This window comes from Pteropus alecto, unplaced genomic scaffold (assembly GCF_000325575.1).
Source record: "Pteropus alecto unplaced genomic scaffold, ASM32557v1 scaffold20, whole genome shotgun sequence".
NCBI lineage: Eukaryota > Metazoa > Chordata > Mammalia > Chiroptera > Pteropodidae > Pteropus > Pteropus alecto.
This window is the reverse complement of record NW_006436298.1, coordinates 48,622,646-48,642,132: the sequence shown is the minus strand read 5'-3', so window position 1 is coordinate 48,642,132 and position 19,487 is coordinate 48,622,646. Positions and strand designations below refer to the sequence as shown.

General features: G+C 33.7%; 1 protein-coding gene and 1 pseudogene across 1 annotated transcript in view; one reads left to right on the top strand and one right to left on the bottom strand.

The window, feature by feature from the left end:
* SLC12A2 (solute carrier family 12 member 2) overlaps nucleotides 1-19,487 on the bottom strand; it is an 87,401-nt gene that overhangs the window by 47,382 nt on the left and 20,532 nt on the right. The window contains exons 2-5 of the mRNA XM_006913342.2: nucleotides 12,069-12,188; nucleotides 10,446-10,521; nucleotides 10,036-10,131; nucleotides 1,605-1,744 (exon numbers count right to left, since the gene is read on the bottom strand). Coding sequence (XP_006913404.1) covers nucleotides 1,605-1,744; nucleotides 10,036-10,131; nucleotides 10,446-10,521; nucleotides 12,069-12,188 — 432 coding nt within the window. The remainder of the gene's footprint in view (nucleotides 1-1,604; nucleotides 1,745-10,035; nucleotides 10,132-10,445; nucleotides 10,522-12,068; nucleotides 12,189-19,487) is intronic.
* Nucleotides 1,264-1,382, top strand: LOC112480788 (annotated as a pseudogene).

Sequence of the window (19,487 nt, the reverse complement as noted above, 5' to 3'; positions counted from 1 at the left end):
CAAAATACATTATTCCCATTCTATGAGCAAAAGTATTTTTGATTTAATATCAATGAAATTAAAAACATATACTAAATTAAACAATGAAAGAATAGAAACTCTTAATGATTATATTACTTGCTTACTTACAGCCCTTCCTTTCCTCCATCCTTTTGGCCTACACAGATGACGTCAATGCAATGTAAGTGTCAGTCGTTTTCAAATTTTACACTTGCTAATGTACCAAACACTAATGCAGAAGAAGAGTTACAACCTAACCTAACATGAACAACTATGAGTCAGTCGAGGTTCATTTTACAGTACTGAATCCTACTTCACTTCTACTACTTTAATTAACTATACACATCCCAATGACTCTTTTCAAACAAGTTCTTATCTAAATTCCCAAAGAGTATTGTCAACTGCTTTCTGGCCAGCTCTGCTAGGATATATCTCTGCTTGGATATATCTCTTGGATATATAGTTCCTAAAATTAGAGGTCTAAAACTAAACTGTCCTATGTTCTCTATCTCAAGTGAATGGCATTACTTCCCATCTAAATCCTCAACTGTGTGTAAACTTGACATCCTCCTTTCTTTTTCTTTAATTTCCCACATCCCATCAAGTCTACTTATTCAATGTTTTTAAAATCTCTCATATTCGCCCACGCCTTTTCAGCCCCATTCGTCATTGTTTGTTTTGTTTCGTTTTTTTACAGTAGAAAAGTAAAGTTTTATTAGAAGGGAAGGTACACTTCCAGACGTGGAAGCAGGCCTGAGCAAGAGAAGCGTGGCTCAAAAGGCCTCGTCATTGTTTTAATATAAGCCATGTCTCTGCTCCCAGGACAGCTACAACAACCTTTTAAAAGGGCTTCATCTCCAGTTGTGATCCTTCAAATCCATTCTCTATACCATGGTCATTTCTTTAGGTTCCAAATCTGATAATGCTAATGGTCCCCAATTCTATTCAAGATAAGACCTAAATTTATTAGCAAACAAAGACCCTTCCTGACTTGATTCCTCTTTCTAGTCTTAAATCTCTTGCCTTTGTGCTCTAGCCATTCAGAAATATTTAGGGTTTTTTTGTTTTGTTTTGGTTTTTAAACACATAATATACTCCTCTCTTTCCAGGCCTTTGTTTTGTTTTCTTCCTTGTTTCCCTCATACCACACCCCACTTCTGCTATCAGCTTATTAACATCTAAACTCCCATCCTTGACAGTCTTCCACCCATTTCTAGATGGTAAGTTAAGTGATCTCCCTTTGTGTTGCCAAGGTCTCCTAGTGTCTATGGCCATGCCACCCTGAACGTGCCTGATTTTGCCTGATCTTGGAAGCTAAGCAGGGTTGGGCGTGGTTAGTACTTGGATGGGAGACCACCTAGGAATACCAGGTGCTGTAGGCGTCAAAAAAAAAAAAAGAAAAAAGAGAAAAACCACAAACCAAGACCTCCTAGCTATCTACTTCTGACTTTCTAAAATAATTTTCTTTGTCTATCTCATACACTAAACTTCTTGAAGGATGAATTTTGTATTCACCACTGCTTTCCTAGCATCTAAATGGTGAGTAGGATATAAGTCCTCAACAAAGATTTGGGAAACAAATGACTAGAAGAAAGGTGAATTACCTTAAGCAACTCCACCACAGTTTCTGCAAATCCAACCACATACATAGCAACTGCGACAGCATTGGCAAAAGCGAAAATGAGGCCAATTGCACCGCCAAATTCTGGCCCTAGACTTCTAGATATTAAATAATATGCTCCTCCTAAAGAAAAGAAAAAAAAACAACAGAAATACAAAAGTTAGGATTTTAAATGTCCTCCTCCATAATGTGGGTGGGCCTCATTCAATCAGCTGAAGGCCTGAATATAACAAAGAAAGACCTCCCCCAAGCAAGAAAGATTTCTATTGCAGACAGCTTTGCAAGTCGAACTGCAGTTATCAGCTCTTTTCTGTGTCTCCAGACTGCAAACCCACCCTGCAGATTTTGGACTTACCGGCCGCCATAATCATAAGAATCAAGTTTTTCATATCTTTACACACACACACACACACACACACACACACACACACACACCCTATGGGTTCTATTTCTCTGGAGAACACTAATACAGACATGCAACACGGTGAACATACAAAAATCCATATATTTCCATATACCAGCAATGAACAATTAGAAACTGAAATTTTAAAAAGTAACCTACACTAGCACTCAAAAACAGGAAACACAAGTCTAAACCTAAAAAATATTTGTAAGATCTGTACACTGACAACTTAAAAAAAGTAACTAAATAGATTTACCATGTTTATGGAATGAAGACATAATTAAGATATTTATTCTCTCCAAATTGATCTCTGGATTCAACACAATTCCAATCAAAATCCCAGCTAGCTATTTCATAGAAATTAACAAAGTGATTCTAAAATTTATATGAAAGGGCAAAAGAACTAGAATAGCCAAAACAATTTTTAAAAAGCACAAAGTTGGAAAACACACTACCCAGTTTTAAGAATTGCTATAAAGCTACAGTACCAAGATAGTATGGTATTAGATTAAAGACAGATCTATAGATAATAAAAGAGCACAGAGTCCAAAAATAAAACCACACATGTAGGGTCAATTAATTTTTTCCCAGCTTTATTGATAGTTAATTGACATATAACATTGTGTAAGTTTAAGATCTACAATGTGATGATTTGATACACGTATATATTGCGAAATGTTGCCAAAATAAGGTTAATACATCCTTCACCTCACACAATTACCATTTTTCTGTTGATGTTATGGTAAGAACATAATAAGATCTACTCCCTTAACAAATTTAAGTATATAATACAGTATTGTTAACTATAGTCTCCATGCTATACATTAGCTATATAAGTAGAACTTATTCTTCTCATAAGTAGAAGTTTGTACTCCTGCTCTATAGCCCCTAGTAACTACCCTTCTATTCTCTTTTTCTATGAGTTCAGCTTTTTTAGATTGTACATATAAGTGATATAGAGTATTTGTCAGGCTGACTTATTTCACTTAGCATAATACCCTCAAGTTTCATCCATGTTGTTGCAATGGCAAGACTGCTTTCTTTTTATGGCTGAATAATATTCCTATGTATGTATGCATATGTATGTACATATACATATATATCACATTTTCTTTATCCATTCATCCATTAGTGAATACTTGGGTTATTTCCTAAGTATTGTGAATGCTGCTGCAATGAACATGATGAACACAGGGTTCAAACATCTCTACCAAATAATGATTTCATTTCCTTTGGATGGATGTCCAGGAGTGGGATTGGTGGATTATATGTTAGTTTATTTTTTTTAAAGCACATCCATACTGTTTTCTATAGTGGCTATACCAATTTACATTCCCAACAATGTAGAAGGGTTCCATTTTTCCACATCCTCACCAGCTTTTATTCTCTCATCTTTTTTATGATAGCCAATCTAACAGGTATGAGGTGATTAACTCACTGTCGTTTTTTGATTTGCATTTCCCTGATGATTAGTCATGTTGAGCACCTTTTCATGAACTTGCTGTCTTCTTCGGAAAAGTATCTATTCAGGTCTTCTGCCCATTTTTGAATCAGACTGGTTTTTTGTTTTTGTTTTTTCCTATGAGTTATATGAGCTCCTTATCTATTTTGAATATTAACCCTTTATCAGATATATGATTTGCAAATATTTTTTCCCATTCTGTAGGTTGTCTTCTTTTCATTTTGTTGTTTCTTTTAAGCTTTTTAGTTTGATGTAGTCCCATTTGTTAATTTCTGCTTTTGTTCTTATGCTTTTGGTCTCATAACCAAAAAGATATCACTGTCAACATCAATGGCAAGGAGCATTTTCCTTATTTTTCCTTCTAGAAATTTTATGGTTTCAGGTCTTACATTTAAGTCTGTAATCCATTTTGAGTTAATTTTTATGAGTGGCATAAGAAACAAGTCCAATTTCATTCTTTTACATGTGAATATCGTTTTCTTAACATCACTTTCTACAGAGACTATCTTTTTCCCATTGAGTATTCTTGGCTCTCTTGTCATATATCTTATGATTGTATATGCATGAGTTTATTTCTGGGCTCTTGATTCTATTCCACCAGTCTATGTGTCTGTTTTCATGCCAGTACCATACTGTTTTGATAATTATAGCTTTATAATATAGTCTGAAATCAGAAAGTGTGATGCCTCCAGCTCTGTTCTTTCTCAAGATTGCTTTGACTATTCAGGGTTTTTTGTGATTCCAAATAAATTTTTTTCTATTTCTGTGAAAAATGCCATTGAAATTTCTATAGGAATTGCACTGAAACTACAGGTGGCTTTGAGTAATTAGGGTCAATTAATTTTTTACAAGAGTACAAAAACAAGTACATAAAGAAAGGATAATCTTTTCAACAAATTGTGTTGAAATAACTGCACATCCATATGAATCCTGATTCATATTTTATACCATATATAAAAATCAACTAAAAATGATCAATGTAACTGAAAACCTAAAGTTATAAAACTTCTAGAGTAAGGTATATTAGAAAATCTTTGGGACCTTCAGCTAGGCAAAGATTTCTTAAGTACAACACCAAAAGTGTGATCCAAAAAAGAAAAAGTGATAAATTAGATGTAATCTAAACTAAGGATTCTCTTCAAATGACACCATTAAGGGAGTCAAAGAGAAAATAGAAGTCAAAAATTATTTACAATTACCTGCCAGATTCACATTGGAGCTACTTATGGCAAATAAATAGTATTTTACTGAACTGAAAATACAATGTTATATTTAAGTCTAATAAAACCTTAAAACACAACTGTCATAGAACTGCTTTCTATAGTTTTTTGAAACATTTCACTGAGAGGCAACAAGTATTTATTCAGATTAATAACTATTCAGGATGTACTGATTCAAGCAGAAGAGCAAATAATGTTCTGATTAGAAAACAATGGCAATGGGTATTTGTGAGAAGGGGAAGGGGAACAATTACATCATTAGAAGGAAAGGCATTTCTATGGATACAGATAATGTAACAAACTAAACAACAAATATGGCAATCAATCATTTGATTATACCAATACAGAAAGCTCTTTCTGTCATTTAGAACATGTGAAAAATGTTAGTTTTCCCTCACTTCTAATGTTTGTTTTTATCTCACAGAAGTTAAGAGATCTTCAATTATTTGAGAAAAAAAAAGATATGAGTATATAAAGATAATTCTGACATACTGCAGACATTTTTAAAAGATTCACCAGGAGAATGTGCATATAATTCAATTTCGTTAAAAAAATGCATAGTCATTTTATTTTTGCTCTCATTATCCACACAAATTATAAATGAGACTAATAGCAATGTTGCATTAAATCAGATAATGTATGTTAAGACCATGGCATTATGCCTAGCAATCAGGTCTCAAAAAATAATTGCCACTATTACCTGAACATAAGCTCCAATAGGATCTTGTCTAATTTTCATTGTTGCAAAGTCAGTGCCTATCACAAAGTGATCAGTTACCTGTTGACTGACTGAAATACAGTAAGAAACATCTTTCCTTACTGAAATACCACATGGTTCCCTGTGACATGTATTCTCTCACACAGCAATGAATAATAAACCCAATTTATTCAACTACAAAAAAGAAAAAAACTTCATCTTAGTCACAGAATAGGCAGGTTTATATTGATTTTAGATTCTCAGAACTACCTGTCTGAAATTTGACATAACCTAGATTTTTATTCAAAAATGCACCGACCTCTGCTTTTGACTTAATGCTTCAAAACAAAAAGTGGTTGAGGAACTTTTTCCCTTCTATTGCTCAGTTCATATAATACAATGTGATTTTAAAAACAGAATTTTCACTTTCATCTTATAAAAAGCTTCCTATGGTCGTTTTCTATTTCATAAGTGAGTCTCTATTCACTTAATTGGAGATGGGAGAACTTTGGTCTGTGAATCTAGGAATTGAAAGTGGCTGCTAGCCAGCACCATGTAAGTTGCAGAAAATGTTACATATAGCCCAAGTGTATTCTGTAAAATCCAAGCTCTCAAGAACAGGGTGCTTTGGGATCTGCAGAACAGGAAAGAGCTTTAGGCTCTTACCAGGCTGCAATAATCTATAGAACCTGACTGCATCTATTAGGGCAGGGACTATGTCAGAGATGATGGTAGAGGGGTGACTGCAGTTACTTGGCACTGCTATTCTTATTCTGAGGAGGCAGAGAGTTGAAGAAATGATTATCTAACTTGCTCCTAGTAACTTTAAACAGTACCCAAAAACCATTAATAATATCTAATCCAGCCTGAAAATAAGGATCTTTAATTTTCTAAGTTTTGACTCTTTTTTTCCAGAAACACTGAATGTTGTCATATTATTTTTATCCTAGACTTCATAATTGGTCATTATTACATTTGTTTACAAGTTGGCAGTTAATTCATATTTTAAAAAACTACTTTCACTGCAGATGCAAGAGGCAAAAAAGGGTACTTGTACTTTCTGTCTGTCTGATTATGAAGGCCAAGATAAAATGGGAGAATCCAAGGAAGGGTAGAGAGCGGGGACAACCTACACTTTTCTGGGTTGGTATCTGTTTAATCTCTAAAAGGTACTGTTAGAACCAATGTTAAAGTTACTTAGTAATATTAAATCTCTCTCCTATGGCAAAAAGGAAACAGCACGAGGAAAAGTATGAATTTCACATACTTCCACAGGGCTGGAAACACATTTTACGAAATGAGAAAATATCCAATATCACTACAGATAAATGTTGTAACTCAGTTAAGAATCCAGTTAAATAAAAGTAAAATATCGAGCACTACCTCAAAAATAGTTCTTTAAATTAATAAGGTAACTACACAAGTTTAATAGGGGGATCTTTAAACTGAAATTCCTAAGAGAGCAACTGCAACAATTAAGCAATTTAGGTAAAATATTTCCTTATTAATTCCATTATTAATCAACTTTCAGTCCACGGAAAATCAAGATGGGCATACAGACATCACTATTCCCATAGCATCCCTCTACTTCTCCTCTCTAAGCCTTTGGCACCCTGATCCTTTGGATAATTCTCACTCTGTCACTCTCCTCTCTATGCCATTTCAAGGGAAGTGGTCTAAATCAAGTTCTCAGTAGTTGGGATAGAGACCCAATCCAGGCACTCTTGGTCCCACCCTACTAAAACATAAGTAGTTTGTTGTTAAGAACAGCAAACAAAGTCACACCTATACCTTGAGTCTCTTAAGGTTTGTTTTCAACAATAACTCCCTATCTTTTTTGCTCCTTGGAAAATTTTGTTGAATAAAAATTCCTCGTTCCGGAGAGATTCCCGGTCTGGGATTTGCTGTTGTCACTCTATAGTATTATTTAATAAGTTCCTCTCACCCCTGCATATTCCATAAAAAGTTTCCTAGAACTGCAGGCATGATGTGATTCAGATTCAATTTATTGGGAAACAAAATTCTCAGGTACTCTTAATGAGTAAAGGGTTTACAAATTGGAATATTCTAATTTTCTTTCCTTTTTCACTTATTATATAGAATACTTATCTAAAGAAAAAATCTCTTATTAATTTCTCGGTTACACTAAGTTCAGATAAGGAAACTTTCATTCACGAAAGTTTTATTCAACATTAGATTCTTTCCCTTTATTTATCAATTTTTATAGCATTCCTTACCATTCTTCAAAGGTAAAAAATGAGTTTTTCTTTTTTTTTTTTGTGGTATCTGTGAACATATGGACTTTTATCATATGTTTTCACTCAAATCAGTTATTAGTAGTAGTAGCATTACTGTTTAAACTATCCAAACTTCATTCAGTATTAGCTTCTTCAAGTTGGCTCCTGGGTATTTTTGACATGAAACTGTTAAAAACAGCCCTTTTCACCTTCTCAACTTTCCGATGTGGGAGGATGTCTGGGCTCCTCAATGACAATTCTGACCCAGATCTGGAATAAATCTTTTCTCCAAGGTTCCCTAATTCCTTTGATGGAAATACACAATGTGGGCACTAGGGGTGCTCGTTGCTACTGGGTTGGTCATTTGGTACAGGTGAATTTTGTAGACAGAGTTAAGAAATGTGTACTTTTGGGATAAAATCTATGAGTCATACTATCTGACACTTTCAATTTAGAATCGTGACTACAGGGTGCAATGTAATCTCATCAATTTTATACCTGTATCTACTTTTTCCCATAAGGAAAACACTGTTTTCTCAGGAAACCAAAATAAATCCTGTTGGAGTGGTCTTCAAGTCCATGAAGCATATAACTGAGAAGACAGAAGGGGTACATTCATTGAAAGAATCTCCAGGAAATGTTCAGTGCAGATGATGCACCCCATTTCTATTCTGTAAAGGATCATCCAGGTGTCCAAAGTCACCAACTGACAAGTGAAAAATAAATGCCTTCTAGCAAAGCTTCAAAATATTTGCTTATTTCTTTAAATTAATGCTTTTCAATTTTTCTTCCTTAAGTTTCATTATTTCAGCAAACATATTTACTTTCTCATTTGTATGCATATCTGATAATAACAGGATTCGGAATTATATCATCTAATAGGTTTTTTTCCCCTATAGTTTCTTCCTTTGTGAGCTATCATTTTGAGGGAACTTAGGCAAAATTGCAAGATATGGTAATTTGTTGGGACATATCTTAATGCATTCCACATTCTCATACTTCCTTAGTATCCCAGGTCAGAAAATCAGAGACAAAGTCTCTGAGATAGATGTATTTGTGAATATATATGAAAACCACAGGTAGTACTGAAAGATGAAATTTTTTTTAGTCATAATGCAAAAAATCTACACTTCCCATAAGTTTGAATTCACATGGAGAATAGTCTAGAGTTCACATTGCCTGTGGCTTCATGTCCCTTGAGGTTCACAACTTAGATTTGAAGGGTTGAAGATAAGGAGAAATTCTTTGATGATTTCCTGATTCTCTCTACTACCAAACACCTGTGCCATTTCTCCTTCTACTTCCGCCCCACAACAGTAACAGAAAGAAAGGAAACATGGGCACCTAGTACACAAGAGGCCAAAAAGAATCTTTTGGTGTTGTCTGATAACTGTAGGACATATCCACATCTTACATCTCAATACAGCTCCATCCAGGCTCATGTACACATAAAACCTCAGCAAACAGTGATGCATGTTCAGCATAGTCACAGTCATATTGATGTGAGCTACCAGCTTTCTCCCAAGGCCATAGTGATCTGAATCCTCTGGTATGTAAGAAATATAAAGATGGAAAAAATGAAAAGCTCGATCTGGTTCTCTCTCCAAATAGTGATGAAGATAAATCAGAAATTGACTATATGTCCAATGTATGTAATGTCCAATAAAAATCTGAAAATTGGTTGAAACAGATGGTACAGGTTGATTCTTCTTTCGGTCATCTGCTGTGATGACTTTACAGAAGCTGGTATACATTTTCTCTCCTTTTTCTAGGGATCTTCTCAGTATAGCTAACTGATGAGCTTTGGTTTAGAAAATGGAATTCTGTTCTTCTTATTCTCAGGGATCCCAGGGCCATTATCCTGGTCTGGGTGCTCTTCCTGGGGAGGGTAAAATCTCACAAGGCAGATCTTGTGAACTCCACTAAAAGAGACCTCAGAGCACCCAGAGAAGAGAGCTAGTTGAGAGTCCTAGGTGTAACTCATATAAGCTGTTAGATCATGGGGCAAGAACTTTGCCTGTTTCCCTCAATGGGGAGGAATGAGGTTACACCTGTACAATACCATGAAAGGCAGGATGCATGCTACTGAGTGAGTCAAAGGCTGAACCCTGGGAGGAGGCAACAAGGGGCAGCCTGGTGAGGAAGAAACCCAGTTAGAAGCTCTATTCTTGCTATCAAATACGGTGAACATCTTCAATAACTTAAAGTGTACATGTTTGCGTGTCTTGGTCAATAGAAAATCTTATATTAAAATATACTAGGTCAAAGTGCTCAGTAGCAACTTTCTTGCCTACATAGACCTGATAAGTTACTTTTTAAAGGTAAAAAATAAGATTTAAATCTCATTTTTTAGTAACAGTAATCTTATGACAATGATGGAAAAAACTGAATTTACCTCCTCGGACAAATCCATTGGTAGCTATCGCTGAAGTAGACAATCCTGTGATAGTTGTCACGACAGTGGCCATTACTATTACAAGGACCGACAGACCTTTAGGGAAAAAGAACAGAGACTGAGACTACTTATACTCTTATTTAAACCTGCCATATTTAGAACTGGTTAGTCTGAGTATACTGAATTTATATTATAACTTATGAATTACCTTACTTTTATCCTATTTTAGAAAAATCAAATATGAAATATAAAAAAAAAAGTAACATTAAGACAACAATCTTATACAAAGGAGAACACAGCTTAGCATGATTCCAATTGCTTGTATCTCATGAGGTTTAGAGCCCAGAAATGCACACAGCTACCTTGCTTATTCATTCTCAGATGAATAAAGAAGTATGAACATCACTTACCTATTCCAGCTTGACCTACGATCCATGACAGTCTAATGAAGAGCATCACACCCCAAATGTTTAACATACAACGTACCTAGGAAAGGAAGAGGCCAAGTCACAGATGAAAAATGTTGTCGAGTATAATACAGCAATAAATGCTAAACTAGCCAAAAGCAGGACAACATACATTTAAAACTACAGAAAGTAATTATAACTCTTATCACACTTTTTAATATGTTTTAGTAAATTTATTGGGGTGACACTGGTTAATTATATAGGTTTTAAGTGTACAAGTCAATAATATATCATCTGTATATTGCATTGTGTTCACCATCCAAAGTCAAATCTCCTTCCGTCACCATATATTTGACCCCCTTCACCCTTATCTACAACTCACCCTCGCCTCTTTCCTAAACCCATGTTTATATGGGCAAATAATTTTTCGACAAAAAAGCCAAAAACATACAGTGGAGAAAGGAAAGCCTCTTCAATAAATGGTGCTTGGAAAACTGGAAAGCCACCTACAAAATGAAACTAGACTGTTATCTATCACCATACACCAAAAGTAACTCAAAATGGATTAAGGACCTAAATATAAGACCTGAAACAATAAATCACATAGAAGAAAACATAGGTACTAAACTCATGGATGTTGGTTTTCAAGAAGATTTTATGAATTTGATTGACCTCAAAGGCAAGGGAAGTAAAAGCAAAAATAAATGAATGAGACTATATCAAACTAATAGTTTTTAAAGAGTTTAAAGTGAGCTAATGTAAGTATAATGTAATATGTGAGTGTATGTCTATATCCAAATATACACATACCCATCACAATTATCTGAAGCAGCAGAAGCACTAAACAAGGAAGGTATAAGGAATATTAAGACTTCAATTCTTAAAAAAAGTTAATTTCCCCTTTATCACTGCAAGTTAAGTTTAATTTTTGCTTATTCTTTTATAATATCATGTCATGATTTCTATAAGAGATTTAAGTATTACATATCTGTCAGCACAAAATGCCAATTGTTCACATATCTTTAAAAATCCCTAGTTATTTGTGAGTTTCCCCAATTTATTTTTGTTTTTATTTATTATGCTCATACATAGAACACAGTCTTTTAAAATACTAAAATCTAAGAATAGGCAAACAACAATCAGGAGCTTCAATTTACTATTGATTAGGCAATAAAATTACTATTAAAACTGGGATTTTCCCTCTATTTCTCTCCTAAATGTCAATACAATTCCAAATAAGTCCCAATGAGAGGACACTTTAGCCTCTCTACTCTAGTCAGATCCTTAGTACCCATTTGAACACAGAAAAACAGAAGTAAATCTGTCCCTTAATCTCTTAAATTCTCTACTGAAGTGACTTCAACACTTAAAGAAAAGATTTATTCTGTTGCCTGTTAACTTCTATACATTTCTCTTCAAAAATTAATGGGGTAGCAGAAAAGAAAGTTGGCATATTTCAGCTCTATTGCCTGCTCAGCTTTCTTGATTCTGATGCTCTCATCAACTTAACAGCTTCACTTAATTACTGAAAAGTGACAATATAGGACTTATAAAAAGCAATAAAATACAGTCGAGGTAATCAAGTATAATTTGATTAACTCTAAAATAAATTCTGTATGTACATACTAATACACCCTTGATCCAGCCAAACTTCACAACTCCTTTACTTTCCGCAGTATATGTGACCACAGCATCTCTGGTTGGAGTACTTTCTTCTCCATTTGCAAACCCATCCTCAAAAGGTTCCTGGTTAAAAAAAGAAATGTAAATTATGCTTAGAATTATTTAAACTTTAAAATCACCTGATAAAAATAAATATCACTAAATACACTTAATCATGTTCAGAAGGACATAGTACAATTTCCAAAAATGAAGGGCTCCTGAGTATTTTAACTGAGGAAAATGCAAAGCAAATCAAGTGGAAAATTATTTAATTTTAAAAATTTCAACCTTATCATGACATTAAACTCATTTTAATAACTTTATATCTTAATTACACATTGGTAGTATCTGGAGAACACAATGAATACTGTTTGCTAAATACAGGCTAGCTGGCCAAGCAATTCAGACCACATCTCTCCAGCCACAACTTCACATCGCCTAGTCAGCACCCTTTCCACATCTGACATTTCAACGTAACAATTTTAGACGCCTCTTCACCAATGACGTTTCCCCTTATAGTCCACAACAGCAGAGTTTCCATAGAGCCCAATTCACTCCTAACTCCTCTCTTTATTCACTCCTTATCTGCATCCAGTGACTCAGTGCTCCTCATTTTCTTTGTAATTTTTCTCAGATTCAGATAGGAACTGGTTGACACAACGCATTTTCATAATTAGTGTGTTTCCTCCTTAGGTTTTTACATTTCATGTCTGAGTCTATAATCTTAAGTTTTTAGGTCTCTACCTTCTTACTCTTCTTCTCTCCCTGGTTCTCAACTTTTATTCGGTTCCAACACATCCAAGGCATATGACAAATTTCCAAATTTGTAACAGTGACTAAACAGGTCATAAAGGTTAGAGGGAGGTGTTGGGAGATAGAAATGTTCTAGACCTAGAATCATGTCCCTAACACTATGCCATATTTCTTCCTCTATCCATATTTTCAATAGCAGGAAATAAAAAACAGCTATATTTCAAACATCATTCTTTAAATGCAGAAGAGCTAACTAAATTATTATTTAATCCTGGAAACTGTGATCTAAATTCCCTACAGTACTTTTTAAAAAATCATTTTCAGTGGTTCATACTCTCTAGTGAATTCTGAATGTTATTATTAGAAATGAGCTGTAGTGTTTTGTATTACCACAGAGCAAAATCTGTCATAATCTAAACTCCCCTGTTTTTTTGACCAATTCCAGTTAGCCAATTAGATTAATTTCATTCTGTTTAATGCATTATTGCTATATGCTTTTTCAAAATTCTATCAACCCGGATTAGCTCTTAGAATCCACATTTACATAACTAGTGCTAATTTTTAAGCAATAGAAGAAACATTATGTTAGATGTAATAATGCCTTTAAGTATATCTTTTGAAAATTATTTTACCTAGGCTTTTTAATAATGTCAAGAGAAAAATAATCAAATTTTCAACTAATCTCCATGTTTCTATTAACAGACATAGATACAACTTCAACAATGTGAAATACATGAAAAATAAGTCATTCGAAGATCACTAAGAACTTAAAAACTTTAATGTTAACCATTTCTGACAGTTCACCAATTGAAAACATATCCTAAGAAAAATAAATTACAATAATTCCCTTTTCATCACACACAGTTTCAAAACTACTATCCACTGTATCAATGATTATTGTACAATACTATATATAAGAGGGATGCTCCAGGCATATGATATAAAAAAACCACTCTCAGAAAAAATTTTATTTACCCCAATGTGTTATACTTTTTAAACAGCTTTGAGATATAATTCACATACCATACAACTTACCCTTTAAAGTACACAAATCACTGATTTTTAGGATATTCACAAAGTTATACAATTATCACCACTATCAATTTTGGAACATTTTCCTCACCCCTAAAAGAAACTTCATACACATTGGCAGTCATTCCCCATTTCCACTCTCCTCCAGCTCTCAGCACTTATTGACCTTCTGTCTCTATGGATTTTGCTATTCTGACATTTCATATAAATGGAATAACGAAATCATACAATATGTGGCCGTTGAGTACAGCTTTTTTCAGTTAGCATAATGTTTTCGAGGTTCATCCATGTTATAGTATCAGTACTTTGTTCCTTTTTATTGCCAAATAATATTCTATTGTATAGAGATATTATATGTTTATCATTCATCAGCTGATAAACTGGGCTGATTCTACATTTTGGCTATTATGAAGAATAATGCTGTGAAAATTTATCTACAAGTTTCTGTGTGGACATATGTTTTATTTATCTTGAGTATATACCTAGGAATGGAATTGCTGGGTCATATTTTTTAAACAACTATTTCTGGTAATTTTTCTCATTTTTTCTTTTTTATCAGACTGCAGATTGTCACTCATTTCAATGTGGCTACTTTATCTTGAGTATATACCTAGGAATGGAATTGCTGGTTTATATTTTTTAAACAACTATTTCTGGTAATTTTCTCATTTTTTTCTTTTTTATCACACTGCAGACTGTCATTCATTTCAGTCAATGTGGCTACCTATTGTTATTCTTCTTCCTTGCTTGGAATCTGATATACACATGGAAACCAGTAATCATTAAACTGGTTAGAAATATATATAAATAGAAAAAAAAAAACTAAGTATAGCTCAATCACAAGAGAAACCCACTTTGGCTTCCTTTACGTCTATTTTTGGATTTGTTCTAGGTGGTAGAGCATCAGTAATGATCCCAAATTAAAAAAAAAAAGAGAAAGACAGAAGTTCCTTAATTTTCACTTTAGGTTATTTAGTGCTCTTCAGTTAATTTATGAAAGACTTTAATGATATAATCTCCAAGTATTACCAGAAAATGTCTATAATACATGCAAAAAGACTTCTCTTTTCCCATCTCTGTTCAAAGAAAACTAAAGATGTATGTTAATAGGCGACTTTTTCCAAGGCTAAGAATTGATGTGGGTGTCTTTTTAACAATGCAGAAACATGCAGGCATCTTAAAATTTTTGCTGTGGGTGTTTATCAGAATTCCATGTCAAAGTTGAATATTTAGCAATAACTATGTTATTGCTACTATACTACAAACAACTATATTAAAAAATACAGAAGGTTTTCCAGTGTATGAAATAGTATTTTAAAATATAATGGGTCCACATAAAATGAAAGTTTATCTTCCTTACCATAATCCAATGGCTTCTAATTTAAAAAGTACATTAGTAATCTCTAAAATACAATTCGAAAATTAAAGTCAAATAAGTATGTTATTTATAGTTCTAGTAATGGACTTAAATATAATAAAATTGGTTTTATAATTGTATTAATTTCCAGGTGAAACCAAAGTAGAATACACATACAGGTTCTTCACACTATCCAAAAGTAGACGTTCCTATGAAACCTTTCGTAAGCTGAAATAATGTAAAGCTATGACAAGTCTTGCTAATGAATTTGCACAAAATAAACTGAAATAAAGCACAGATCCTCACAGATATAATTCAAAACTTTTGGTGGCTTGATGCTGAGATGCTGAGTGTAGTTCCCAGGGAAGGAGCTTGCTGGTGTCCCTCTCACTGCTTGGGGTACAAAATGCTTCTGTACTGACTTATTGCAAAACAAATGCTGAATGCTATTTTTGCTTTTCACCTTTTTTTCATAAAAGCGAAACTTCTCCTTGGATTTTGTTCAGTTACTGAAAATAGGTACAATGCAGGTCTTTTGTGAAAAGGAAATGGCATAAGACAAGCTTTCGAGAAGTGGACGATATCTGTATTTTATTTCTTTAAATACATCAGTTTAAGAAAAATATGTAAACTGTTGAGTATGGCATTTTTGTCTACACACAAAAAAACTGCCTGAAAACCTTACACTCAGGAAAATTTCACATACACAATTATGAACTATAAATAATACTGATACAAAGGTATAAAATAAAATCTTCAATTTATCTGCCCCTTTTTACAGAACTGGTAGGTTTGTGTTCTTTATTGTTTTTCATATAATGGATAAAATGTCAAAAATAATACATAAATGATTTTATGGATAATACCATATGAAATGAGATGAACCACATTTAAATTTATTTGGGGGAAAAAAATCTTTCAAAGAGTAGCATTGTGATTCTGAGTCTACCAAGCAGAGATTGAGGGTAGGGGTGAGACTAGAATGAGGAAGAGAGGAAAAAACAGATGAAACAATGGAAGACCCGGATAGGTATTCTCAACTAGAAGGATTTCTTAATGAGAGAAATAGGGGTACCAGTAAATTATGTCAGCCAGAAATAGAAATGATTAATTCAGTTGGACATGTTGAATTTGAGGAGCCATGAGACAATTAGAGTTCTATCAGGCAGTTAAAAAATTCATGACTGGAACTTAGGAGAGGGGCCAGGATAAAGACCTAGTAGGTGAAGCTATGGAAACAATGAAAAGAGAAACTTACAGAAAGGAAAAAAACAAAAACAAAAACAAAAAGAGTTGAACATTTTTCTGAGGATATAGAAAATATATAAGAATGAAAGGGAATTCTGGTTTCCATGGTCATTATTTCTTTGCAGAGAATAGAGAAAAGGGAAATTTTTACACTGTAGACATCTCCTCTTTCTTGTATATTCAAGTTTCCACTTCAAGTTGATCACTCTTTTCCTTCAACCATGGTTAATGTTTTTACTGCACACAGCTCCCCCTCACACAAATGCCCAGCCAAATTTGCTGTAAATACTATAGCATATTCCTCAATGCACACCAACCTGGCTTCACTCCACCACGACACTGAAATAATTTTATAAGACATCCAAAGACTTCTCTGCTGCCAGATCCAATGTACATTTTTCAGTCCCTGTCTCACTGGATTTTTAAAACAGCATATGATACCATTAACCGCTCTCTTTTTCTTAAAACATTTCTTGAAATTTTCTCTCAGACTCCTCTACCCACCAATTAAACAGTAAGAGTTCCTTCAACACTTGGTCCCAGACCCATCTCCTTTTCTCACTCTATATTTTCTTTCTATGGTCCTCTCACTAGACCTGTAGCTTTAAACATTATCTAAATGTGATAACTAGTAAGTGATGGCTCTTATTCATGTCCATATTAGACCTCTCCTCCGAATTTCAGCCCTGTGTGTAAGTATTGATGTTGCCACTTGGATGTTTTATTATGTTTACTATTCTAATTCTTACTAAATGAGAAAAAGAAATTGTCAATGTGCGATAAACGGCAACTTTCCTCTAAATTAAAAAAGGGAGTTTCTCGTTTTTTGTTTAAAATTTTCAGTGAATACTTAACTAGCAAAAAAAGTATTTAACAAGAAAGATAGTAAGTTCTTACCTAATTAAAATCTTTTATATTGTACAATGCCCATCTTACAAATTTAAAGTTTTTTGTTTCCAATATCCTAAAATTAACTCATTTTTAAACTCAGTGATTTCAATTATCTTTTACATAGCAAAGGTCATCTTTCAATTCTACTTGACTTAAGAGAAAACATTACTTATAATACACTGACTTGGTTTAATGATAATTTTTCAGTTAAAAAAAAAATGAACATAAAAATCAAGCTGTTTCTTCCCAAACACTAAAATTTTCTTCAGTATTTTAGTGACAACATATGATGAAATCAGATTTCCTTTTAAAATAATGGTTAAAGATCAAGCTTTTAGGAAAAATTATTTATTCACGTTTAAAAAAAAAAAACAATTAAAAACCTTAACACCGCTTTAACAAGCTGTAACAAACAGAGTGCCGGCTTGCCTTCGGTGAACATCTTTATACGTCCCTAAATGTTCACACTAATGTGCTTCTCAATTGTTAAATACTTTAAGTACACATTACATTAAGCATGTTATTTCTTGGAACATCTCAGTTACTAAGTTCACAAAATTTTCATCTCAACTGTACAATGTAGCATAGGTGGTCTTCCCAATGTCACTGGCCAAGGATGTTAATACCCATGAAAGATGACTGTGCAGTGATCAAATAACTTATGATCACATGCTTTTTTCCAAAAGTTAATAAAGGTATTTATCATTGTGCAAGGAAAACTCAAGAGCATTTAAACAGTGCAACTTCTAAATACAGTTAGAATACTAATAAAACATTTCTGGCAATGTTAATTACCAATCTATCCATTTTATGCTATTTTTACAGTTAAACTGTAAAATTTCAGGCCATAGTGGGCAAAAGACAACCTACACTTTTTTAAAATTTGGACAAAGGGAAAAATGTTTTTATTTTGTTTTACTGTTATTTTAAAGAACAATTGAGCAAAGTTATACCAAAGTCTCTCTTCAGGCCTTAAGGTTGCCACAATATTGTTCCCAGGTAGACTTAAGGATACTCAAATATGGATATCCTTAGAAGAGGAAAATGTTCCGATCCCTTTATTTAATATTTTAAAAAGTCTAAAGCAACTTCTAATGTTCTGTTCCTTGAAGATTCTGAGTTTGTGTAAAAAAAAAAAAAAAAAAAAATTTTCTGGGCATAAACAGCAATCACAGCCTTCCACTCATTAAACAAATATTAATCAATATTATCAAATGTCATACCAGGTACTTTCCAGCTCTCTTGGAGTTGATATTTTTATAGCAGCCACTAGAGTGAAAGGTAGGTCTTCTAACTTTAATCCAGGGCATTTTTCACTATATTAAGTAGTCTCTATTAAATTAAATACTTAGCCAGTCAAGAAAAGGTTGAATGCCTTTTCATTAATATCCCTCTTTTCAAGTCAGCCTCTGTGAAAATCGGGTTCCTAATCTGTATATGAAGATTTTACTGTCTTCAGTTCCATTCCCTTGGAGTTCTGAAGCTCTTTAAATAAAGATCAATTTGTAATAGAATGGCCACATAAAGCAGCTGAGGCTTCTAGCACATGTCTGTATAGCCAGCTGATAAAACTTGATTATTACACAGCAATTTAAATTTAAGTGCCAGTGTCATGTTAAAAATGTGAGAGTATGACTCACTTATAGTTACATATTTCAAAAGGATCAGTAGAAACATTCCTAGGTTGCCTGGCTTCCCAATGCCTAGTCATTTTTCAACAAGAACAAGACCATATACTCAGCTGACTCTATGAGAGCAAGGGCAGCAGTTTCTCTTGCCCCAAATCATGCAGTTATTAATGTGGCAGGGCAGAGAATCTTCTAAATAGTAGAATTCCACATATTACAGTGTGCCAAGGTAAGTTATTTTAGGCATCTATTTTGGGACAAAAGGGCAAAAGATTGACAAACACCCAACTCTGAAAACTCCTCTCAATGCCCAATCAATGCTGCTCCTGTGGCACCTGTTGAGAAACTCAGATCCTATCATATTACAGGAGGACCAGAGCCCTGCCAACTCCTTCTGCAACTAGAAATCCTCCTCCTTTGTCCTCTCACTAAGATTTTATACATATATATTATATATTGTATATATTATATTAT